Source organism: Myotis daubentonii, chromosome 1, assembly GCF_963259705.1.
Source record: "Myotis daubentonii chromosome 1, mMyoDau2.1, whole genome shotgun sequence".
NCBI lineage: Eukaryota > Metazoa > Chordata > Mammalia > Chiroptera > Vespertilionidae > Myotis > Myotis daubentonii.
In genome coordinates this window covers 125,600,565-125,617,930 of record NC_081840.1, presented here as the reverse complement: position 1 = coordinate 125,617,930, position 17,366 = coordinate 125,600,565, and the positions used below count along the sequence as shown (strand labels likewise).

Sequence of the window (17,366 nt, the reverse complement as noted above, 5' to 3'; positions counted from 1 at the left end):
AAGAGTATCTGCCTCAGGTAATTGGGGAGGCTGAGCCTCTGGGCCCTATAGGACACCTAGCACACAAGGCCACTCTATCAACACAGGGAAGCAGCCAAAATGCAGAGTCAAAGAAACAGGTCACAAATGAAAGAAATGGAGGAAAGCAAACTGCTTTTATAAGATTACTCAAGAATCTTCTAAAAACCTTTAAGAAATTTAGTGAGACCCTCGAGGATATGAAAAGGGACCAGTCAGAAATTAAGCATACACTGACTGAAATAAAGAATAATATACAGAGATCCAACAGCAGACTAGAGGATCCCAAAAATCAAATCAATGATTTGAAATACAAAGAAGCAAAAACCACCTAACCGGAAAAGAAAAAAGAATCCAAAAATATGAAGATAGTGTAAGGAGCCTCTGGGACAACTTCAAGCGTAACAACATCCGAATTATGGGGGTGCAAGAAGAAGAGAGAGAGCAAGATATTGAAAACCTATTTGAAGAAATAATGACAGAAAACTTCCCCTACCTGATGAAAGAAATAGACTTACAAGTCTAGGAAGTACAGAGAACCCCAAGCAAGAGGAATCCAAAGAGGACCACACCAACACACGTCATAATTAAAATGTCAGGGGCAAAAGACAAAGAGAGAATCTTAAAAGCAGCAAGAGAAAAACAGTCAGTTACCTACAAGGGAGTACCCATACAATTGTCAGCTGATTTCTCAACAGAAACTATGCAGGCCAGAAGGGAGTGGCAAGAAATATTCAAAGTGATGAATGCCAAGAACCTACAACCAAGATTACGTTACCCAGCAAAGCTATCATTTAGAATTGAAGGTCAGATAAAGAGCTTCACAGACAAGAAAAAGCTAAAGGAGTTCATCACCACCAAACCAATATTATATGAAATGCTGAAGGGTATTCTTTAAGAAGAGGAAGAAGAAGAAAAAGGTAAAGCTAAAAATTATGAACAACAAAGTGAAAAAAATACATATCTATCAACAAATGAATCTAAAAATCAAGTGAATAAAAAATCTGATGAACAGAATAAATGGGTGAATATAGTAGAATCAGGGGCATAGAAAAGGAGTGGACTGACAATTCTCAGGTGGGGGCGGGAAAGGAGTGTGGGCGATGAGGGAAGAAATTGGACAAAAATCTTACACCTATAGACGAGGACAGTGGCGGGGAGGCATGGGGTGGGGTGGTAACCGGGTGGAGGGGAGCTATGGGAGGGAAGGGAAGAGGAACAACTGTAATAATCTGAACAATAAAGATTTATTAAAAAATAAAAATAAAAAAAGACAGAGGAAGACATACAACACAGGAAACAGATTTTCAACCAGTGTACCACGCCTCACACTGGTGTGCAGCAAGAATGTTTAAAACATGCAATACCTGACTATTTGGGCAGGCCCACTGACCTTTTCCCTTACATTGTCAAATAACAAAATGACAACAGCCAATACCACAACAGATGTTCAGAGTGAATGAATAAATATGATACCTACTTTTTTGGTAGATCAACAAAAAATATTTTTGATGTGCCTTGGAATTTTAATTAGTGTATGCATGCCATGAGATGCAAAAGGTTGAAAATTGCTGATCTAAAGAAATCGGGGATCCAACACAAGAGAACAGTATGTGAGATCCCAGATGACTTTAAAAATATATGCCTAGCCGTAACCGGTTTGGCTCAGTGGATAGAGCGTTGGCCTGCGGACTGAAAGGTCCCAGGTTCGATTCTGGTCAAGGGCATGTACCTTGGTTGCGGGCACATACCCAGTAGCAGGTGTGCAGGAGGCAGCTGGTCGATGTTTCTCTCTCATCGATGTTTCTAACTCTCTATCCCTATCCCTTCCTCTCTGTAAAAAAATCAATAAAATATATATTTTTAAAAATATGCCTAAAAGCAGGCACAGAGCAGGCCTTTGGAGAACAAGTCTAAACTTTAGGAGGATAACAAAAGGCTGGGGAGATGGCTTCCAATAAGAAGTGGAGCAAATGTGGTCAGTACATGGAAAATATTTTTGACAGGCCTGTGACAAATGTCACAACATTTCAGGAAAAAAATAGCTGCTAGAAAAGAAAAAGTGAATACAGTAAAAAAAAAATTAATTCCGCACACAAAAAAATGTAAACTTACTAGGTATTATGTTAATGTAGCATAAATGCAGATTTTTTGTCCCAATAGTCATCTTTCTCTGTCAAGTTACTAGATTGTTAGATATAAAGCAGTTATTTCTGAAATCAGAGAGATCAGCCTACTTGCTGCATTTGACTCCGTGAGATTATGTTGACTAGGAACAGGGGTTTGGATTATCCTGGAGAAGTGTAGCGGTGCTCAAATCTCAGTAATATAGGGGGTCCCAAAAAAAGTATACACATTTGAACAGCTGATAACTCACTTAAGTTTCACTCCTTTTCAGATTTAACTGATTTGAAATAATGGGCAAAGCCAGACTAAGCTTTGAACAAAGAAAACTTATCCTAAAGTCCTACTAAATTTTTTTTATGAAAAAAATGGTGAGACATAAAAGATAAAGTTTACAGCACAAAACTGGCAACAGTTCACAAATTGAGGGCACACAAATACGGAATTAAATAATTAATTCTTGACATTTGTAATTCCATTGCTTTGCTTTATCAGCAGTGCCTGGACCGGATCAGTCATCAGTTTGAAAACAGGCACTGACAAGAAATATTATTCATTTCTGCATATTCTTTCAAATTTTGAAACTGAACTATATGTTAATAAACACTGGCATAATCATTCAAAGTTCATATACACTTGTTGAGCAAAAGAATGAAGGGTAGCCCTAGACGGTTTGGCTCAGTGGATAAAGCGTCAGCCTGCGGACTGAAGGGTCCCAGGTTCGATTCCAGCCAAAGGCACATGCCTGGGTTGCAGGCTCAATCCCCAGTAGGGGGGAGTGCAGGAGGCAGCCGATCAATGATTCTCTCTCGTCATTGATGTTTCTATCTCTTCCTCCTTCTCCCTTCCTCTCTGAAAACAATAAAAACATAAAAATAAAAAGAATGAAGGGTATACAAGAAAGAGGCACAGCCAAAGAACTATATGACTCAGCATTAAAAATATTTACAAAGTCATAATAATGTAAACATTGATTCTGATTTAATAAAAACCATGATCCTTGTTGGGAGGACAGAGGGAGGGGAAAAAAGGCCACACTGGAGTGAAAAAGATAAGCTTTCAGCTGCCATGACAATAAGCTAAGATATAACCCTGAAAATTGACTTAGCTTTATATTGTTCATTTTGCTAAAAATCAAGATTAAAACTTAAGGCAAAAATTAAGGCAGATATTTATACCACAGCCATGTTATTGACATTTAACTTAGAGGTCAGAGGCCCTAAAAATGAGCATTACTAAAGCCAAAAACTTTCCTAAATATGGAAGTTTGATCATGAAGATAACAGAAGTGATTTAGAAAATCTACCATGCTAATGATATTGGTTCCATTATATATTGTTAAAAATCATGGCAGACAATTTTTAATTCAAATTACTAATTTCTTATGTAACTTTTCAACTATTTACTTACATGGTAGGAATAACAACTGTTCTTTCTTTTTCCTCGCACTAAGAATCAAAGAAAATTAACCCATCAGTACTGATACAAATGCCACAGAAAAATAGAAGTTACTGATTACCTGAAAGATTACCAACATACAAAATAAGAACAAATTTTATTCCATTTCTTTTATAACTTCCAACAAAATTTATAATTTAAAGCACCTGGTAAGAGGAGTCCCATAAGCAAAATATTAAAACTAAGATTTGCCTTTTTGACCTAATGGATATTCTGTTTTAGGTACAAATAAAAGTCTCTCCATGTCCAGAAGAAAAAGGCAAAGTAAATTAGGCCAGGGGAGAAACTTAGCTAATAAAAATGTTTATCTGCCATGCCTCTGAGCCACTATTCAGTCATAGTTTCCAATTCTACATGGACACCCTCTGTACTTGAACCACCAGGATCTAACAGTTGAGGGCTCTAAGAACCAGTTTCTGGCCAGGCACCTGCAAGCATCCTGAACCACTTAGGTAACCACCTAGAATATCTTACTAAGAAATTAAATGCGTCTCTATTCAACTGCAAAGTAACCTATCCAATTTAAACTTTAAAATGATGCGGCTAACCTAAGTAAAAAGTGTACAACACACAAAAGCATTTTGCTCTAATAAAGATCTGAAGAAAAATGAAAGCTCCAAAGAGGGTCTTGGGCTGAACTCTGTTTCCCACTCTGCCTCCTTTAACGTGGGAGGGGCATCATAGGCACACATTCCTTAGGACGGAGGAGAGGGGCATGGGATAGCACTTCCTTTACTCTCTCACCCTCTCTCTACAGGTGAGCAGCCCCTGGCTCTGGAAGAAACTGAGAAATGCAGCATTCCTAAGCAAAATGATCAGCTCCAGACTGTCATGCACACATGCCATGAAAACGCATGTTAAAACCCCCACTTTTTATTGAGCTGCGTGAATTCAAATAAAATGGACCTTTTCCTGCCTGTATTTCAGCTGTCACAATCAACTGAAAGACTCGATCCGTGTGCTTTTTAAGTAAACTTGACTGAACATAACGTTAGGGAAAATAAGCAGGCAAGCAGAAGCGTTAAAATCCTACAGTTCTGGTTCTTATCCTAAAACAAACAGGACACAGGAAATGGACATGGTTGCACGTGCTCCTGCTAGGCTTCTGGGAACCCCATAGGGCTCTGTTCTTCTGATGCACCCTGGCAGCATTACATAGGGCGAGAGAGTTTGAATAGCTTCCAATTCTAATGTGAAATAGCATCCTTTGCTTGAGCACTATGTAAGATCACAAATTCAGTCCTCATATATAAACAATTGATCCTTGTAATTGTTCAAATAAAAACCTGTCATTTAAATCCGATCTTGACTTACCATCCACTTGAGATTTCTTCAGGAAAATTGTACACACCCCTGGATGGTCAGAAGGGATTAAACCTAAAGCCCAAATAGAAAAATACATCATTTAAAAATAGCTACACATCAATTTATACCACTTATAACGGTGTTGGGAAGAATTTTTAAGTAATGGTAACAAGCCAAGTTTAGTCAAGGCGATGTAAGAAATGAACCTCTGTGATCCACCTCCAGTATGGTTGGCTTTTGATGGGATTTACTGAATTTCCCAGGACAAACAGAAAGTAGGGAGGAGGGAAGAGGAACAAAGAACTGTGCACCTGGGCCACCAGCATCATCATGGTGGAAACCCCTAAGGCATCATGGTGGAAACCCCTAAGGCATCATGGTGGAAACCCCTAAGGCATCATGCTGGAAACCCCTAAGGCATCATGCTGGAAACCCCTAAGGCATCATGCTGGAAACCCCTAAGGCATCATGGTGGAAACCCCTAAGGCATCATGCTGGAAACCCCTAAGGCATCATGCTGGAAACCCCTAAGGCATCATGGTGGAAACCCCTAAGGCATCATGCTGGAAACCCCTAAGGCATCATGGTGGAAACCCCTAAGGCATCATGGTGGAAACCCCTAAGGCATCATGGTGGAAACCCCTAAGGCATCATGGTGGAAACCCCTAAGGCATCATGGTGGAAACCCCTAAGGCATCATGCTGGAAACCCCTAAGGCATCATGCTGGAAACCCCTAAGGCATCATGCTGGAAACCCCTAAGGCATCATGGTGGAAACCCCTAAGGCATCATGCTGGAAACCCCTAAGGCATCATGGTGGAAACCCTTAAGGCATCATGCTGGAAACCCCTAAGGCATCATGCTGGAAACCCCTAAGGCATCATGCTGGAAACCCCTAAGGCATCATGCTGGAAATCCCTAAGGCATCATGGTGGAAACCCCTAAGGCATCATGGTGGAAACCCCTAAGGCATCATGGTGGAAACCCCTAAGGCATCATGGTGGAAACCCCTAAGGCATCATGGTGGAAACCCCTAAGGCATCATGCTGGAAACCCCTAAGGCATCATGGTGGAAACCCCTAAGGCATCATGGTGGAAACCCCTAAGGCATCATGCTGGAAACCCCTAAGGCATCATGGTGGAAACCCTTAAGGCATCATGCTGGAAACCCCTAAGGCATCATGCTGGAAACCCCTAAGGCATCATGCTGGAAACCCCTAAGGCATCATGCTGGAAATCCCTAAGGCATCATGGTGGAAACCCCTAAGGCATCATGCTGGAAACCCCTAAGGCATCATGCTGGAAACCCCTAAGGCATCATGCTGGAAACCCCTAAGGCATCATGGTGGAAACCCCTAAGGCATCATGGTGGAAAACCCTAAGACATCATGGTGGAAACCCCTAAGGCATCATGGTGGAAACCCCTAAGGCATCATGGTGGAAACCCCTAAGGCATCATGGTGGAAACCCCTAAGGCATCATGCTGGAAACCCCTAAGGCATCATGCTGGAAACCCCTAAGGCATCATGGTGGAAACCCCTAAGGCATCATGCTGGAAACCCCTAAGGCATCATGGTGGAAACCCCTAAGGCATCATGGTGGAAACCCCTAAGGCATCATGGTGGAAACCCCTAAGGCATCATGGTGGAAACCCCTAAGGCATCATGGTGGAAACCCCTAAGGCATCATGCTGGAAACCCCTAAGGCATCATGGTGGAAACCCCTAAGGCATCATGCTGGAAACCCCTAAGGCATCATGCTGGAAACCCCTAAGGCATCATGCTGGAAACCCCTAAGGCATCATGCTGGAAACCCCTAAGGCATCATGCTGGAAACCCCTAAGGCATCATGGTGGAAACCCTTAAGGCATCATGCTGGAAACCCCTAAGGCATCATGCTGGAAACCCCTAAGGCATCATGCTGGAAACCCCTAAGGCATCATGGTGGAAACCCCCTCCACTAGACAAGGCGGGTGCAGGCAGCTAGAAAGGCTTCAGCCCAATATTGTAAAAGGCCCAATGGAGACTGCAAGACCTGGGTGACCTATGAGGAAACAGGTGACCCCATAGTACTCAGCCAATAAGGAACTGGAGGAGGGATTAAATAAATAGCCTATGCTCCCCATATCAGGTGTACCTATGACAAAGGACACCAACTCTGGAGGCCAAATTATTAAATGTCTCATTTTCGCCATACTTCTGTCTCCGAGTCCATCATTTGAATTCAGAAAGATGAGCCATTTCTCACAGCAACAATATAAAAATTCTACTGAGAAAATTTAAAATTGTAGAATCTTTCTATGCATGTGGAATAAATACAAGTTATGCCTAAGACTTTTTATTAACTTGCACCTAAGTAGTCTATGAATTGTGTACATGCTTCCCCACTTCTATTTGTCAATTAGAAACACAGTCCCTCTCATTTATGCTGATACTAGTGACCCGGTGCACAAGTTCATGCACAAGTGGGTTCCCTCAGCCTGACTGGCAATTGAGGCCTATGGGGGGGTGGGGGGCAAGCAGGGGGGAGGGGCCGTGGGAGGTTGGCTGCCAGTGGGCGGGAGGGGACATGGGCAGTTGGCTGGCTGGCCCTGCCCCCAATTGGGGGTGGAGCTGGCCGGGGGGAGGGGCCGTGGGCAGTTGTCTGCTCCGCCCCTGATTGGGATGGGGGGAGGGGCTGAAGGAGTTGTGGGGGTCAATTGGGGCCCGGATCGGGCCATTTGGCAGCCACAGTGTGCATCAAAGTGACCAGTGGTTCCTGTCATTCTGCCATTCTGGTCGCTGGGCTTTTATACATATAGATTCCAGAAACAGTGCCAAGAAGCAAGTTACACTGTGGCAAATTGGTGTCAGATACCAGCTAATATATCAAATATGCCCAAATCGTGTGAGCTGTTTTTGGCAAATGTTCTTTACTCATTAGGCTAATTCTAACTCCATTCAAAACGAACTTATTTTCTTAGCTGTGGCTTGTTTAGGGCTCCATATCGTGGCATATTTAAAAGGACAGTATAATAGCTCAAGGTTCTAGCCTACAGGAACACTGTCATAACAGTGACTTTTTATACTTTCATCAAAGTGATTTTTAAATTCTGCCCTCAGTTTCCAAAATTAAAGTTCCACTTCTTCTTTCCAGGCCACACAATTAATTTGAGGGCTCCAATAAGAATACTTTCTGGACTTGATCATAGGGCTGCTTGTAAAAATGCAATTTGTTGTAGCTATATAAGGGTAGGTGTGCCTGCAATACACCTTGCACCAAGGTGGGATAATCTTCTATTTAGGCAAGTATACCAAATAGATATCTAAATTTTAATCACACAAAGCTTGCCACTACGTGGAATAATAAAGTCATTACTTTAAAAAAAAACCACCCTATCATATTCCTTAGTAATGATCATCTGAAACCACTTAACCAATCTTGTAAGAAAGTGGACCAAGATCCTGAGAGAGTAATGGTTATGGCAATATTTCCCAAATTGCATAATAATGGTTCTATTTGTTAAAAGGGTATTTGGAAGTCATATAAAAGTAAATGATATCCCTGATTCTTAGAGATCAAAATGCACATTGACGTGTTAAGAACTAATCAGTCTAGTAATGAGTAATGTCTAACACATCATTTCACAAATTTATACCGAGAACCCTTTTTCCCCTCCAAGTAATACAGTTAGCATCTTGCACAAACATAATTTGGGACATCCTGGTTTCACAGGCATCCGAGCCATCCATTTTGATACTAATGCCAACACTAGAAATTTAAATAACTGCACCAATTGCCTTGTTCTTCAAAAATGTTCCTTCACTGCATTTCAGTTTATTAAATTGCTTTTGCAGAAACTATTCTATTCAACATTTTAATGTAAAAAAATCCACAAAGTTATTTTAAAGGTTTTTTCCCACAAATTTGAAAAATAAGACAATGTTAGCTACTTGGAAAATAAATGAATTCAGTTGTGCACAAAGTGAGAGGCTGAGACTATCACAGCAGCCTCTAACCCCAGGCTTCTGACAGAATTCAAGACTACTTCCTACCAAAAAGAAAGCAAATATATTGCATTTGAATAAAAAAGATAAGAGCAAATATTTGCATAAGCAGCCATACAATTGTATCAATGCCAATGATGTGATAAAGTTTAATTAAAATTTTCAATGGGAAGCCCATGAAAATATGTACTTGAAACAAAGAAGAAGGCTTACAAACACACACACACACACACACACACACACAAGCACACACACGCACACACACAAGCACACACACGCACACACGCACGCACACACGCATGCACGCACACACGCATGCCCCAAAGGAATAGGTGTTGCTATAGCTCTAAATACAAAAATCAAGAATGCTGGAATAAAAGAAATGACAACATGCAGAAAAAAATCAAAAATAGCTCAAGTAACAAACAAACAAACAGCTGAAACTTTGCCTCCCCTACACCTGGGTTCCAGGGCAGGCAGGTGCCCCAGGGCTGGCCAGCCAATCACAGCTGCCTGGACCTCCCAAGAATGGGAAGAGAAAGGCAGAGCTGAACTCCTGGATCCTTAGAGAATCCGGAGCTGTGGACTCCCCTTTGCCAGCACGAGGAGGAAGCCTTTTCAGGAGAAATCAACAGGAGAGCAGAACCGAGACAAGTGCTGAGAAGATCCTTTCATTGCTGAATCAAGGAGTACCTTGATTTTCACTCTGTGAACTCTGGTTATAAAGTCAGTACTTTTCTTTAAAAGATTTAAGTCTATTTTAAGGTCCATTTTTTTCAACTTGCATCATATCTGCTGTTTAATGGATACATAATTGCCTATAAAGTGTTGGCTATACTTCACATAGCCAACCTCTGCGGGGGTTTAAGTACTTACATAGTTCTAAAAAATCATCACATATATAGAGTTTTATAACAACCTTTTAAATCTCCTTAGAAAAGCTCTTTAAAATAAAATGACTAGACCAAAAGGTTAGGTTGCTTTTATGGCTCAATACATTAAACTAAGTGGCTTCCTAAAACAGGTGAGGGCATATTAATGGATAATGCCACCAAGCTTTGAATAAGATCATGGGTATGTGGTCAGGAACCTCACCAAGTCTAACTGGCATTTCCTTGAGTGCACAGTGTGACCACAGTTAACACTGTTATTTCCACATCAGTGAGTTGCCTGTCATTTGCATGTACTGTGTGTACTGTACCCAATAGGGCCCTAATGTTATCAATTTACATGAAGCTTTCATAAAATTTTTCTGTTTATGGCCTAAAATAATTTTATATATACCTTCCACTCTTTGCTAAATACTGCAGAATGGTGTGGTGTTGTGTTATATATATAGATAGATGATAGATAGATAGATAGATAGATAGATAGATAGATAGATAGATAGATGATAGATAGATAGACAGATATATATATATATATATATATATATATATATATAATGGTTTTAAGCAGCATTTCTCAGAAAGACAATGATTTCCATTTATACTAATTAAATAGAAATGGCAGCAGTTTCTGGGCCCACTGCTGGGCACCTGCTTACTTAAGGCCTCCTGCATTTACTGAGCTGCTCTATCCACTACACTATGCATTGTATTCACTATACATTGTATTATTTTGTGGCCCATAACACAAAATTAGGAGTCCATCTATTACCGTATAAACTAATGATTTTATCTCTCTGAGTCCACATTCCCACTGTGTCAGGTGACTCCTACCCAAGACCCTGAGCTGGCTGCCTCACCAAAGGGCACACGGTGGGTCCTGCGTCCCCCCACTCTACAGCTCCTCAAGCCTCGCTCCTAATTTCCGAAGTGTGGCTTCCAAACCACTTCTGTAGCTGCCTCACCTTGGATCTCAGTATTGCCTGGTTTTAATCCTCAACCTGTTTTAATGACTGTGACTGAGATGTGACATTTCACATAGTGAAATACACCTTTCTTCCTTTATGTATTTTTAAAAAGTGCTCTGCTCAGTGTTTGAGAACATTTATGGGTAGCAATTTACCTCAATTTCATCTCACATTATGTAACGTTACTGTTTTAACCCTAAAGTTTAATTATAATACACTAAAAAAAGGAGTTTGTTAGATAAGATAGCATCTCCAAAGCTGATCCCATGATGTGTCATTCTATAAATTCCATTCCTATGTGCCATATATCTGGAATTTACATTCCTGCTCTATAAAGACTTATTTTTTCAAACCTTGGACAACTCGATTTATACCACTCAGAGCCTGTCTTCTCACAAGCAAAACAGATATATTTCCTGTATTACCAAACTCAAAACATCATAAGGATCAAATGAAACCCAAGAGCAATTTATATACTATACAGAGAGCACCAAAAATGACAATAAAGCTTTCACAAATTCATTCAAAAGCAAAATATGAACATTAAGCATTTCATTGGAAAGTGTATGAAATGTCCACTCATCACCCTAACATCACCTTATGTAAATGTGTACTTTGGCTGCCCATTAAAGGGGAAAAATAAAAGTCACACAATTAGCACGAATTTCTCTCAACATATTTTCAAAATAAGCAATACATACTTCCCCTGCTTCTGTCACGTGAGATTACTGGGTGTCCTCTCCTTCCTTTTTTTTTATGTAACTTATCCTGAAGAAAACCACATAGCAGGAAAGAGCTGTTTTATCATTTTCTCAGCCTCCACAGTAGTCTACTGTGTGGACGTACCAGTTTACTTAAACAGTCCCTTACTGGACATAAGTTGTCTTTTTGAAAATAATGCAACATAAACTTTGTGGATATGTGGTTTCGCTTTGTGGGGTATGTCTTCAGCATAAATTCCACAAAGTAGGATTTCCTGATTAATGCCATCTGCATTGCTGTGCGATTTATGCCAACATCCCTCCAGGGGGTGGAGCCATTTTGTATTTCCTTCAGCAAATTATGAAGGGAACTGTTTCTTTGCAGCCTTACCAAAAAGTTAAGTGTCAAGTTTATGGATCTTCTCCCAATAGGAGAGAAAGTACAGGATAGATTTATTTGCATTTCTCTTGTGTGTAAAGATACTTTCAAAGATAATCTGCATTTCTTTTTCTGTGACTTCTTCATATTTGCTACTTCATTTAGATTTACCTAATTTCTTTAAGTCAGCCTACTTTTAGGCCCTTTTTTGTTTGTTTATTTCTGTTCAAGTTACTGTTGACTCTCAGGTGAATTACTATGCCAGCCTCCTTCCTGAACTCCCTGCTTCCTTCTACCCTTCTCACAGTAGCTCTCTCTCTCTCTCTCTCTCTCTCTCTCTCTCTCTCTCTCTCTCTCCATCTCCATCTCTATCTCTATCTTCCTGTTCTTCTCGCTCTCTTTATAGAATTAGAGTCATTTCCCTACATGTAATCCTCCAATGGGTTATATGCAGGGAAATCATTACAACCCAAGTAAAATGCATACTTTTGTCAAGGCCCACTCGGCATACAAGGTCTTGATGCACCATCGCCCTCCTCCCGGCATCCCTCTCAATCTGCTACAGCCACCCTGAGTCTGCTCTTACTGCCTGCACTCTGTATTCCCACCTGAGGAACTCTGCATGGAAGCCTCTGCCCCCACATGTTCACTGGGTCTCTCTCACCATTAGAAATGTTTAATGTCACTTAAAGAGAGCAACTGTCTTTAACCACCCTGACTTTATTGATTGTTCATGTCTTGTCTGCCCCTAGGATCTCCTAGAATGTAAAGACCTGAGTTGGGGGAGGGGGCGGTCCTTAAATGTCATTGTTTGTCCCGCATCTGGAATGGTGCCCAATAAATATCTACTAATTCAGTGTACCCAAACCAATTAAGTTTCTCCCAATTTTCTTATACCTTCTAAGGTTTTATCTAATGTAATCTTTTGATTTATCATCTAAGATCCGCACTGCTTCCAGATCTTGGAGTAGCTGTTATTCAGAATTAAAGACACAAAACCCACAAAAACACTAAGAGATAGTGCTATGTCCAGTGAAAAACCAATGATGACTTTCATTAGGGATAAAAACATTTAACTTTAAAATACCTTAACTACAAATGACATCCTAATGAAGTTATAAGGAAGTATACCATCTGAATTCTAGAGGTAAATACAATGCATCTATTTTAATCTGTGTCCCCAGAATAAAGCATTACAATGGGATTGTGTCTGGCTTCACGGTGAAAGATGGCCCCTCATAACAGTGGGTAACTGAATGGTGCTCCAACCATTTGAAGGTACAGGATCAGTTATTAGAAGGCCTGCAGGGGAGCTCACGCAGCTGCATGGAAACATCCTGGATGCTCCCCAGGGGCCAGGCACAGGTCCAGGAGCTTAATGTCCTTATTCTCTTTATAACCCCGAGTGACACCGCAGCACATAAAGAGTGCCCTCATTTTTCTAAAATAGACTGTTATGTTTATACACATACAAAAGACTCAAGAATAATAAACACGAAAATATTAATAAAATTTCTGGGTATTCTTAGCATAAGTGAATAACTTTACTGTATTTTCCAACCTTGTACATCAAATACTTATTAATATTCACCCCCACAAAAAAAAAGGGTTAAAATAGCTACTGGAAAGAGTAAAGTTCTGTTGTGCAGGTTTTTCCTGATCATGTTGCCAATTACTTCACTACTCACGCCTCAGGGGAGAGGGAGAAAGGCATCATTGAGAGATAGCACCTTTAGCAGCAAATTAGCAGAGCTCAGAACATAGGTCAGAACATAAAAGGCTGCATGAACAGTTGAGGAGTAACAATTAAATTGATGACAGGACTCTAGGGCCTTTTTTTGTGTTACTGATATTACCATCGGTTATGTCAGAAACACTTAGATAAAGGCAAGGTACTAGAAAAATTCTGTTAAGTCTATCTGAGATCTGTGCCAGGGTTCTTAAGAATATCCCTTTGGAATGATGTAAAGAAATCAGGTTCATCTGTTTCAGAAGAACAAGGCAGAGCATCATCCCAGTAAGTATGATTGTGTGTACTAACCAAACAACTCAATTCTCCATTGTAGAAAAGACAAAATGTTTTACACCCAAGTAGGTATTTCTTAGTTTCCAGGGAAGTTGATGTAAAATTGTCTGAAATAAAGACATTACAAGCAACTTTCAGTATGCTGGAACTTGATACTTGGTATTCTCACCACGTTTCTATGGAAACTTACTAATAGGCAAATGATGAATTTGAGATTTCTCATATCACTTTAGTGAATGCCCCCCAAAGTTAAAAATGAATTGAAATGAAACTCAAACTATAATGTTAAACATAAAAAGGTAAGTTCTATACTTATGAACTCCATTTTTTCAACTTTTCTGATTTAACATGACTTCTTATAGGTTTACTAGTAGCCCGGTGCACAAAATTTGTGCACATTAAAAGGGGATTAATTAGAGGAAATATTTTAATATTGCTATTTGCCCTTTCTCTATAATAGAAGTGTCAGAGATGAAAGAAAATTAATAAAATGTATATGAAAATCTCCCTCCTGTCAGAGTCTGGGGCACGCCATGGGACCTAGAGTCAAGTCCCCACCCACCCGCTTGCACCTCAAAATCACGCAAGACCCAGACCTGGCCAGCCCCCCCACCCCCGTTAAGCCCCACCAGGCGGAGGGTGTAGCCTCAGGTCCTCTGTCAAGCCCTGCCAGGTGGAGGGCACAGCCTCAGGGCCCTCATCAAGCCCTGCTAGGTGGAGGGGCACAACCTCAGGTTCCCCGTTACACCCTCAGGTCCCCCGGTCCGGTGCCAGGGCAGGGGAGACGTGGCCTGAGGTCACCCATCAAACCCTGCCGGGCGGGGGCACAGCCTGAGGTAACCCGCCCTGGCCCGGCGCCATGCAGCCTCAGGTCCCTGCTGATCACCCATTATGGCTCATTACAGGAACCCCGCCTCCACTGTGGGCACAGCCATCTTATGATGGCATGACAGAGTGAGGGGAATTTGCATATTACCTCTTTATTATATAGGATGCTTAACCGTGTTACTTGACCTGCCTTCTTACCAGCTTCTGGCAACGTCCTTCTATGTCCAGAGCACTGTCCCTTCAATGAGAGCCCCTCAGAACAAACTCTTTAAAATATATCAGCTCAATAACCTGGTAAATTAATGCTGTTTCCTGACTTCTACTTTTATTCTTATTCCTGATAATGAATTTATGCACATGGGATGGAGTGGTAATTGTTGCTTCTGCGTTGTATACATACAATAATTTCTAATGGAAATAATCAAGACTGGAGCAAGTTAAATAGACTCACTTTGTGGAGAGTTTATAACATATAGGCTGCATTCTAAGGAACGCTGTATGCAGCACCAAATTGAACTTGGCACATCTATCCCCTGCATGTCAGCCTCTCCTGTTCAGCAGCTGGTCACACATCCGTTCACATCTCTAAGTCTCAGTTTCTTCATCAGCAATAGAGGGAGAGTATATATGGGCCTTCTTTACAGTTAGAAACCAGTTGTATATCTTTAAAGAACTATATAAAGGTACTATTTTGGTCTCTCTCCAACACTACCCATCTACTAACTGGTTTATAAAATCACTCGGACAGAAGCTTTCCTTACAGCACCAAACAGAGTGAACAGAAGTTTCCACAGGTCCTCACTTGCATTGTGTTTAAAGGTACAATTAATTCACATAATTTGTTCATTTTTCACACTATTTGAATATTCTGAACAAGGAGTACTTTTCAGTTACAAAGCCATGTCCATCATTCAGGTGAATCCCCAGGTTTAATTATTCTAACTTTTAAAGAAATTAAAAGCTCAACTAGAGTTTAAATAGAATAAGAGCTATAATGCGTTTTCTCTATGAAACAATGAAATAATCTCTGCCATTTAAATTAAAAATTAAATGGGCCAAAGGGGATTTAACATATTTGTAAATGTACTTTTTGTACTTAAAAAAGAACACACACACTACAGTCTTCATTAGTTACATTGTTATCCAGTATTTCCTCTCTTCTCCCTCTTCTCCACTCATGTCCCTCCCTCTCCCCAGGCTTCAGGCATCTGGTCTTTAGAACTTTCACCTCAACATTCCTGCAGTTAAATAGGAATCTACTGCAGGAGGGGAGAGGATGGAGAGGGAGCCATGGAGACAAACAGACATTCTTGTGCACCATTTGGAATCTTACCTCCCAAGACTTTATGTCACCAATTAAAATTTAAATGTTCAGTGTTCTCTTCTGAAACTTTTGACCAACACTCTTGTGAACTGAACCACTCACTCCTCCTTAGAATGAGCAATATGACAGGGAAGTCTGTTAAGTCACGGAAGTAAGACGGAAGACGTGTTTGTGTCTAAGTGGAGATATTAAAGTAATCAGACTCCCTGGTCCCGTCTTTGTGTAAAAATCAAACAAGCAACTATTTTCTGTAGGACTGGCGGTAACGTTTCACATCATTCGGAAATTCTGAGTTCCCTCTCCCACCATTTCCTTCTGTGTTCAAATTATAGTTGGAAGGAATAAACAGCTTCCATCCAGGCAACTGAAAACAGCCTACTTAAGGACACCATAGAGGTTCTATGTCGGTTATCGATTTTGAGTTTACATAACAACCCCTAAAATCTTTGCAGCTTAACTGTTCAGAGTATCAACTATCTTAACAGGTAGAAACAAGGGTTTCACAGGCCCTACTGGTTCCTTCACTAAGAACCATAAGGCTAGGTAGGGATAGGGAGATGGGATGGAAACTCTGCAGTTGGGGTATTAAAGATTTCATTGAGAAAAAGGAGAACATATACCCAAAAGCCTTCATGGACTCCCACAAGACACTAAACAGAGCCATGATCAGGAAGGGCCAACCGGAGTGTCTCAGGCTGAATGGGGATGGAGGAAAGAACTGGGCATTTGGGTACTGAACAGGGAAAGAAACTGGCCAGACATGACGGGGGGTCGGGGGGAAGTAAGGAGTGGGGGCGCCAGGAAGAGCCAGGTCTTAGAAAGTTGCCCCAAGCAAGGAGCCTGAGGTGGTGGTGCCCGACTAGGGATCCTGGGGTCAGCAGCGCCCAGAGGTGTGACTGAGATCAGTGAACACCTGCCACCTCCTTACCTTCGGGCAATTGCAGGTCACTGAGGCGCAGCACAGGGACGCCTTTGGTGAACATGAAATCCAAGAACTCAAAATCCTCATCAGCTCGGCCCGTCTCACGGTCATGGTCACAGGACTCAGAGGCCGGATGCACCGACTTAGAGTCCCGGCCCCACCGGCGGCTGGCATTGGGCTTCCAGCAGCAGCTGAGTTTGTTCCCCATGAGGAACTTCTACTCGCGCCGCTGTCACTGCCTTCACTCAACAGTCCCCCTAACCACCCCCCGCCCCACCCCCAAAAGGGCAAACCCAGGGGCCCCGCCGCCCCCCCCCGCCCCAGCTGTCAGCTGCTGCCGCCTCCACGGAGTTGACTAGTCTGTGAGGACAGCCAGCAGTCTCACGTATTTAAAAGGTGTGCTGATCAGGCAAGTGCTGAGAATCACAACCACTGCAAGA

The 17,366-nt window shown here is 41.5% G+C and overlaps 1 protein-coding gene across 1 annotated transcript in view; it reads right to left on the bottom strand.

Annotated features, from left to right (window-relative positions):
* LOC132233557 (cyclin-Y-like protein 1) overlaps positions 1–17,134 on the bottom strand; it is a 51,290-nt gene extending 34,156 nt beyond the window's left edge. Inside the window, exon 1 of the mRNA XM_059694439.1 lies at positions 16,933–17,134. Within this exon, the coding sequence (XP_059550422.1) occupies positions 16,933–17,134 (202 nt within the window). The remainder of the gene's footprint in view (positions 1–16,932) is intronic.
* Between the last annotated feature and the right edge of the window lie 232 nt (positions 17,135–17,366).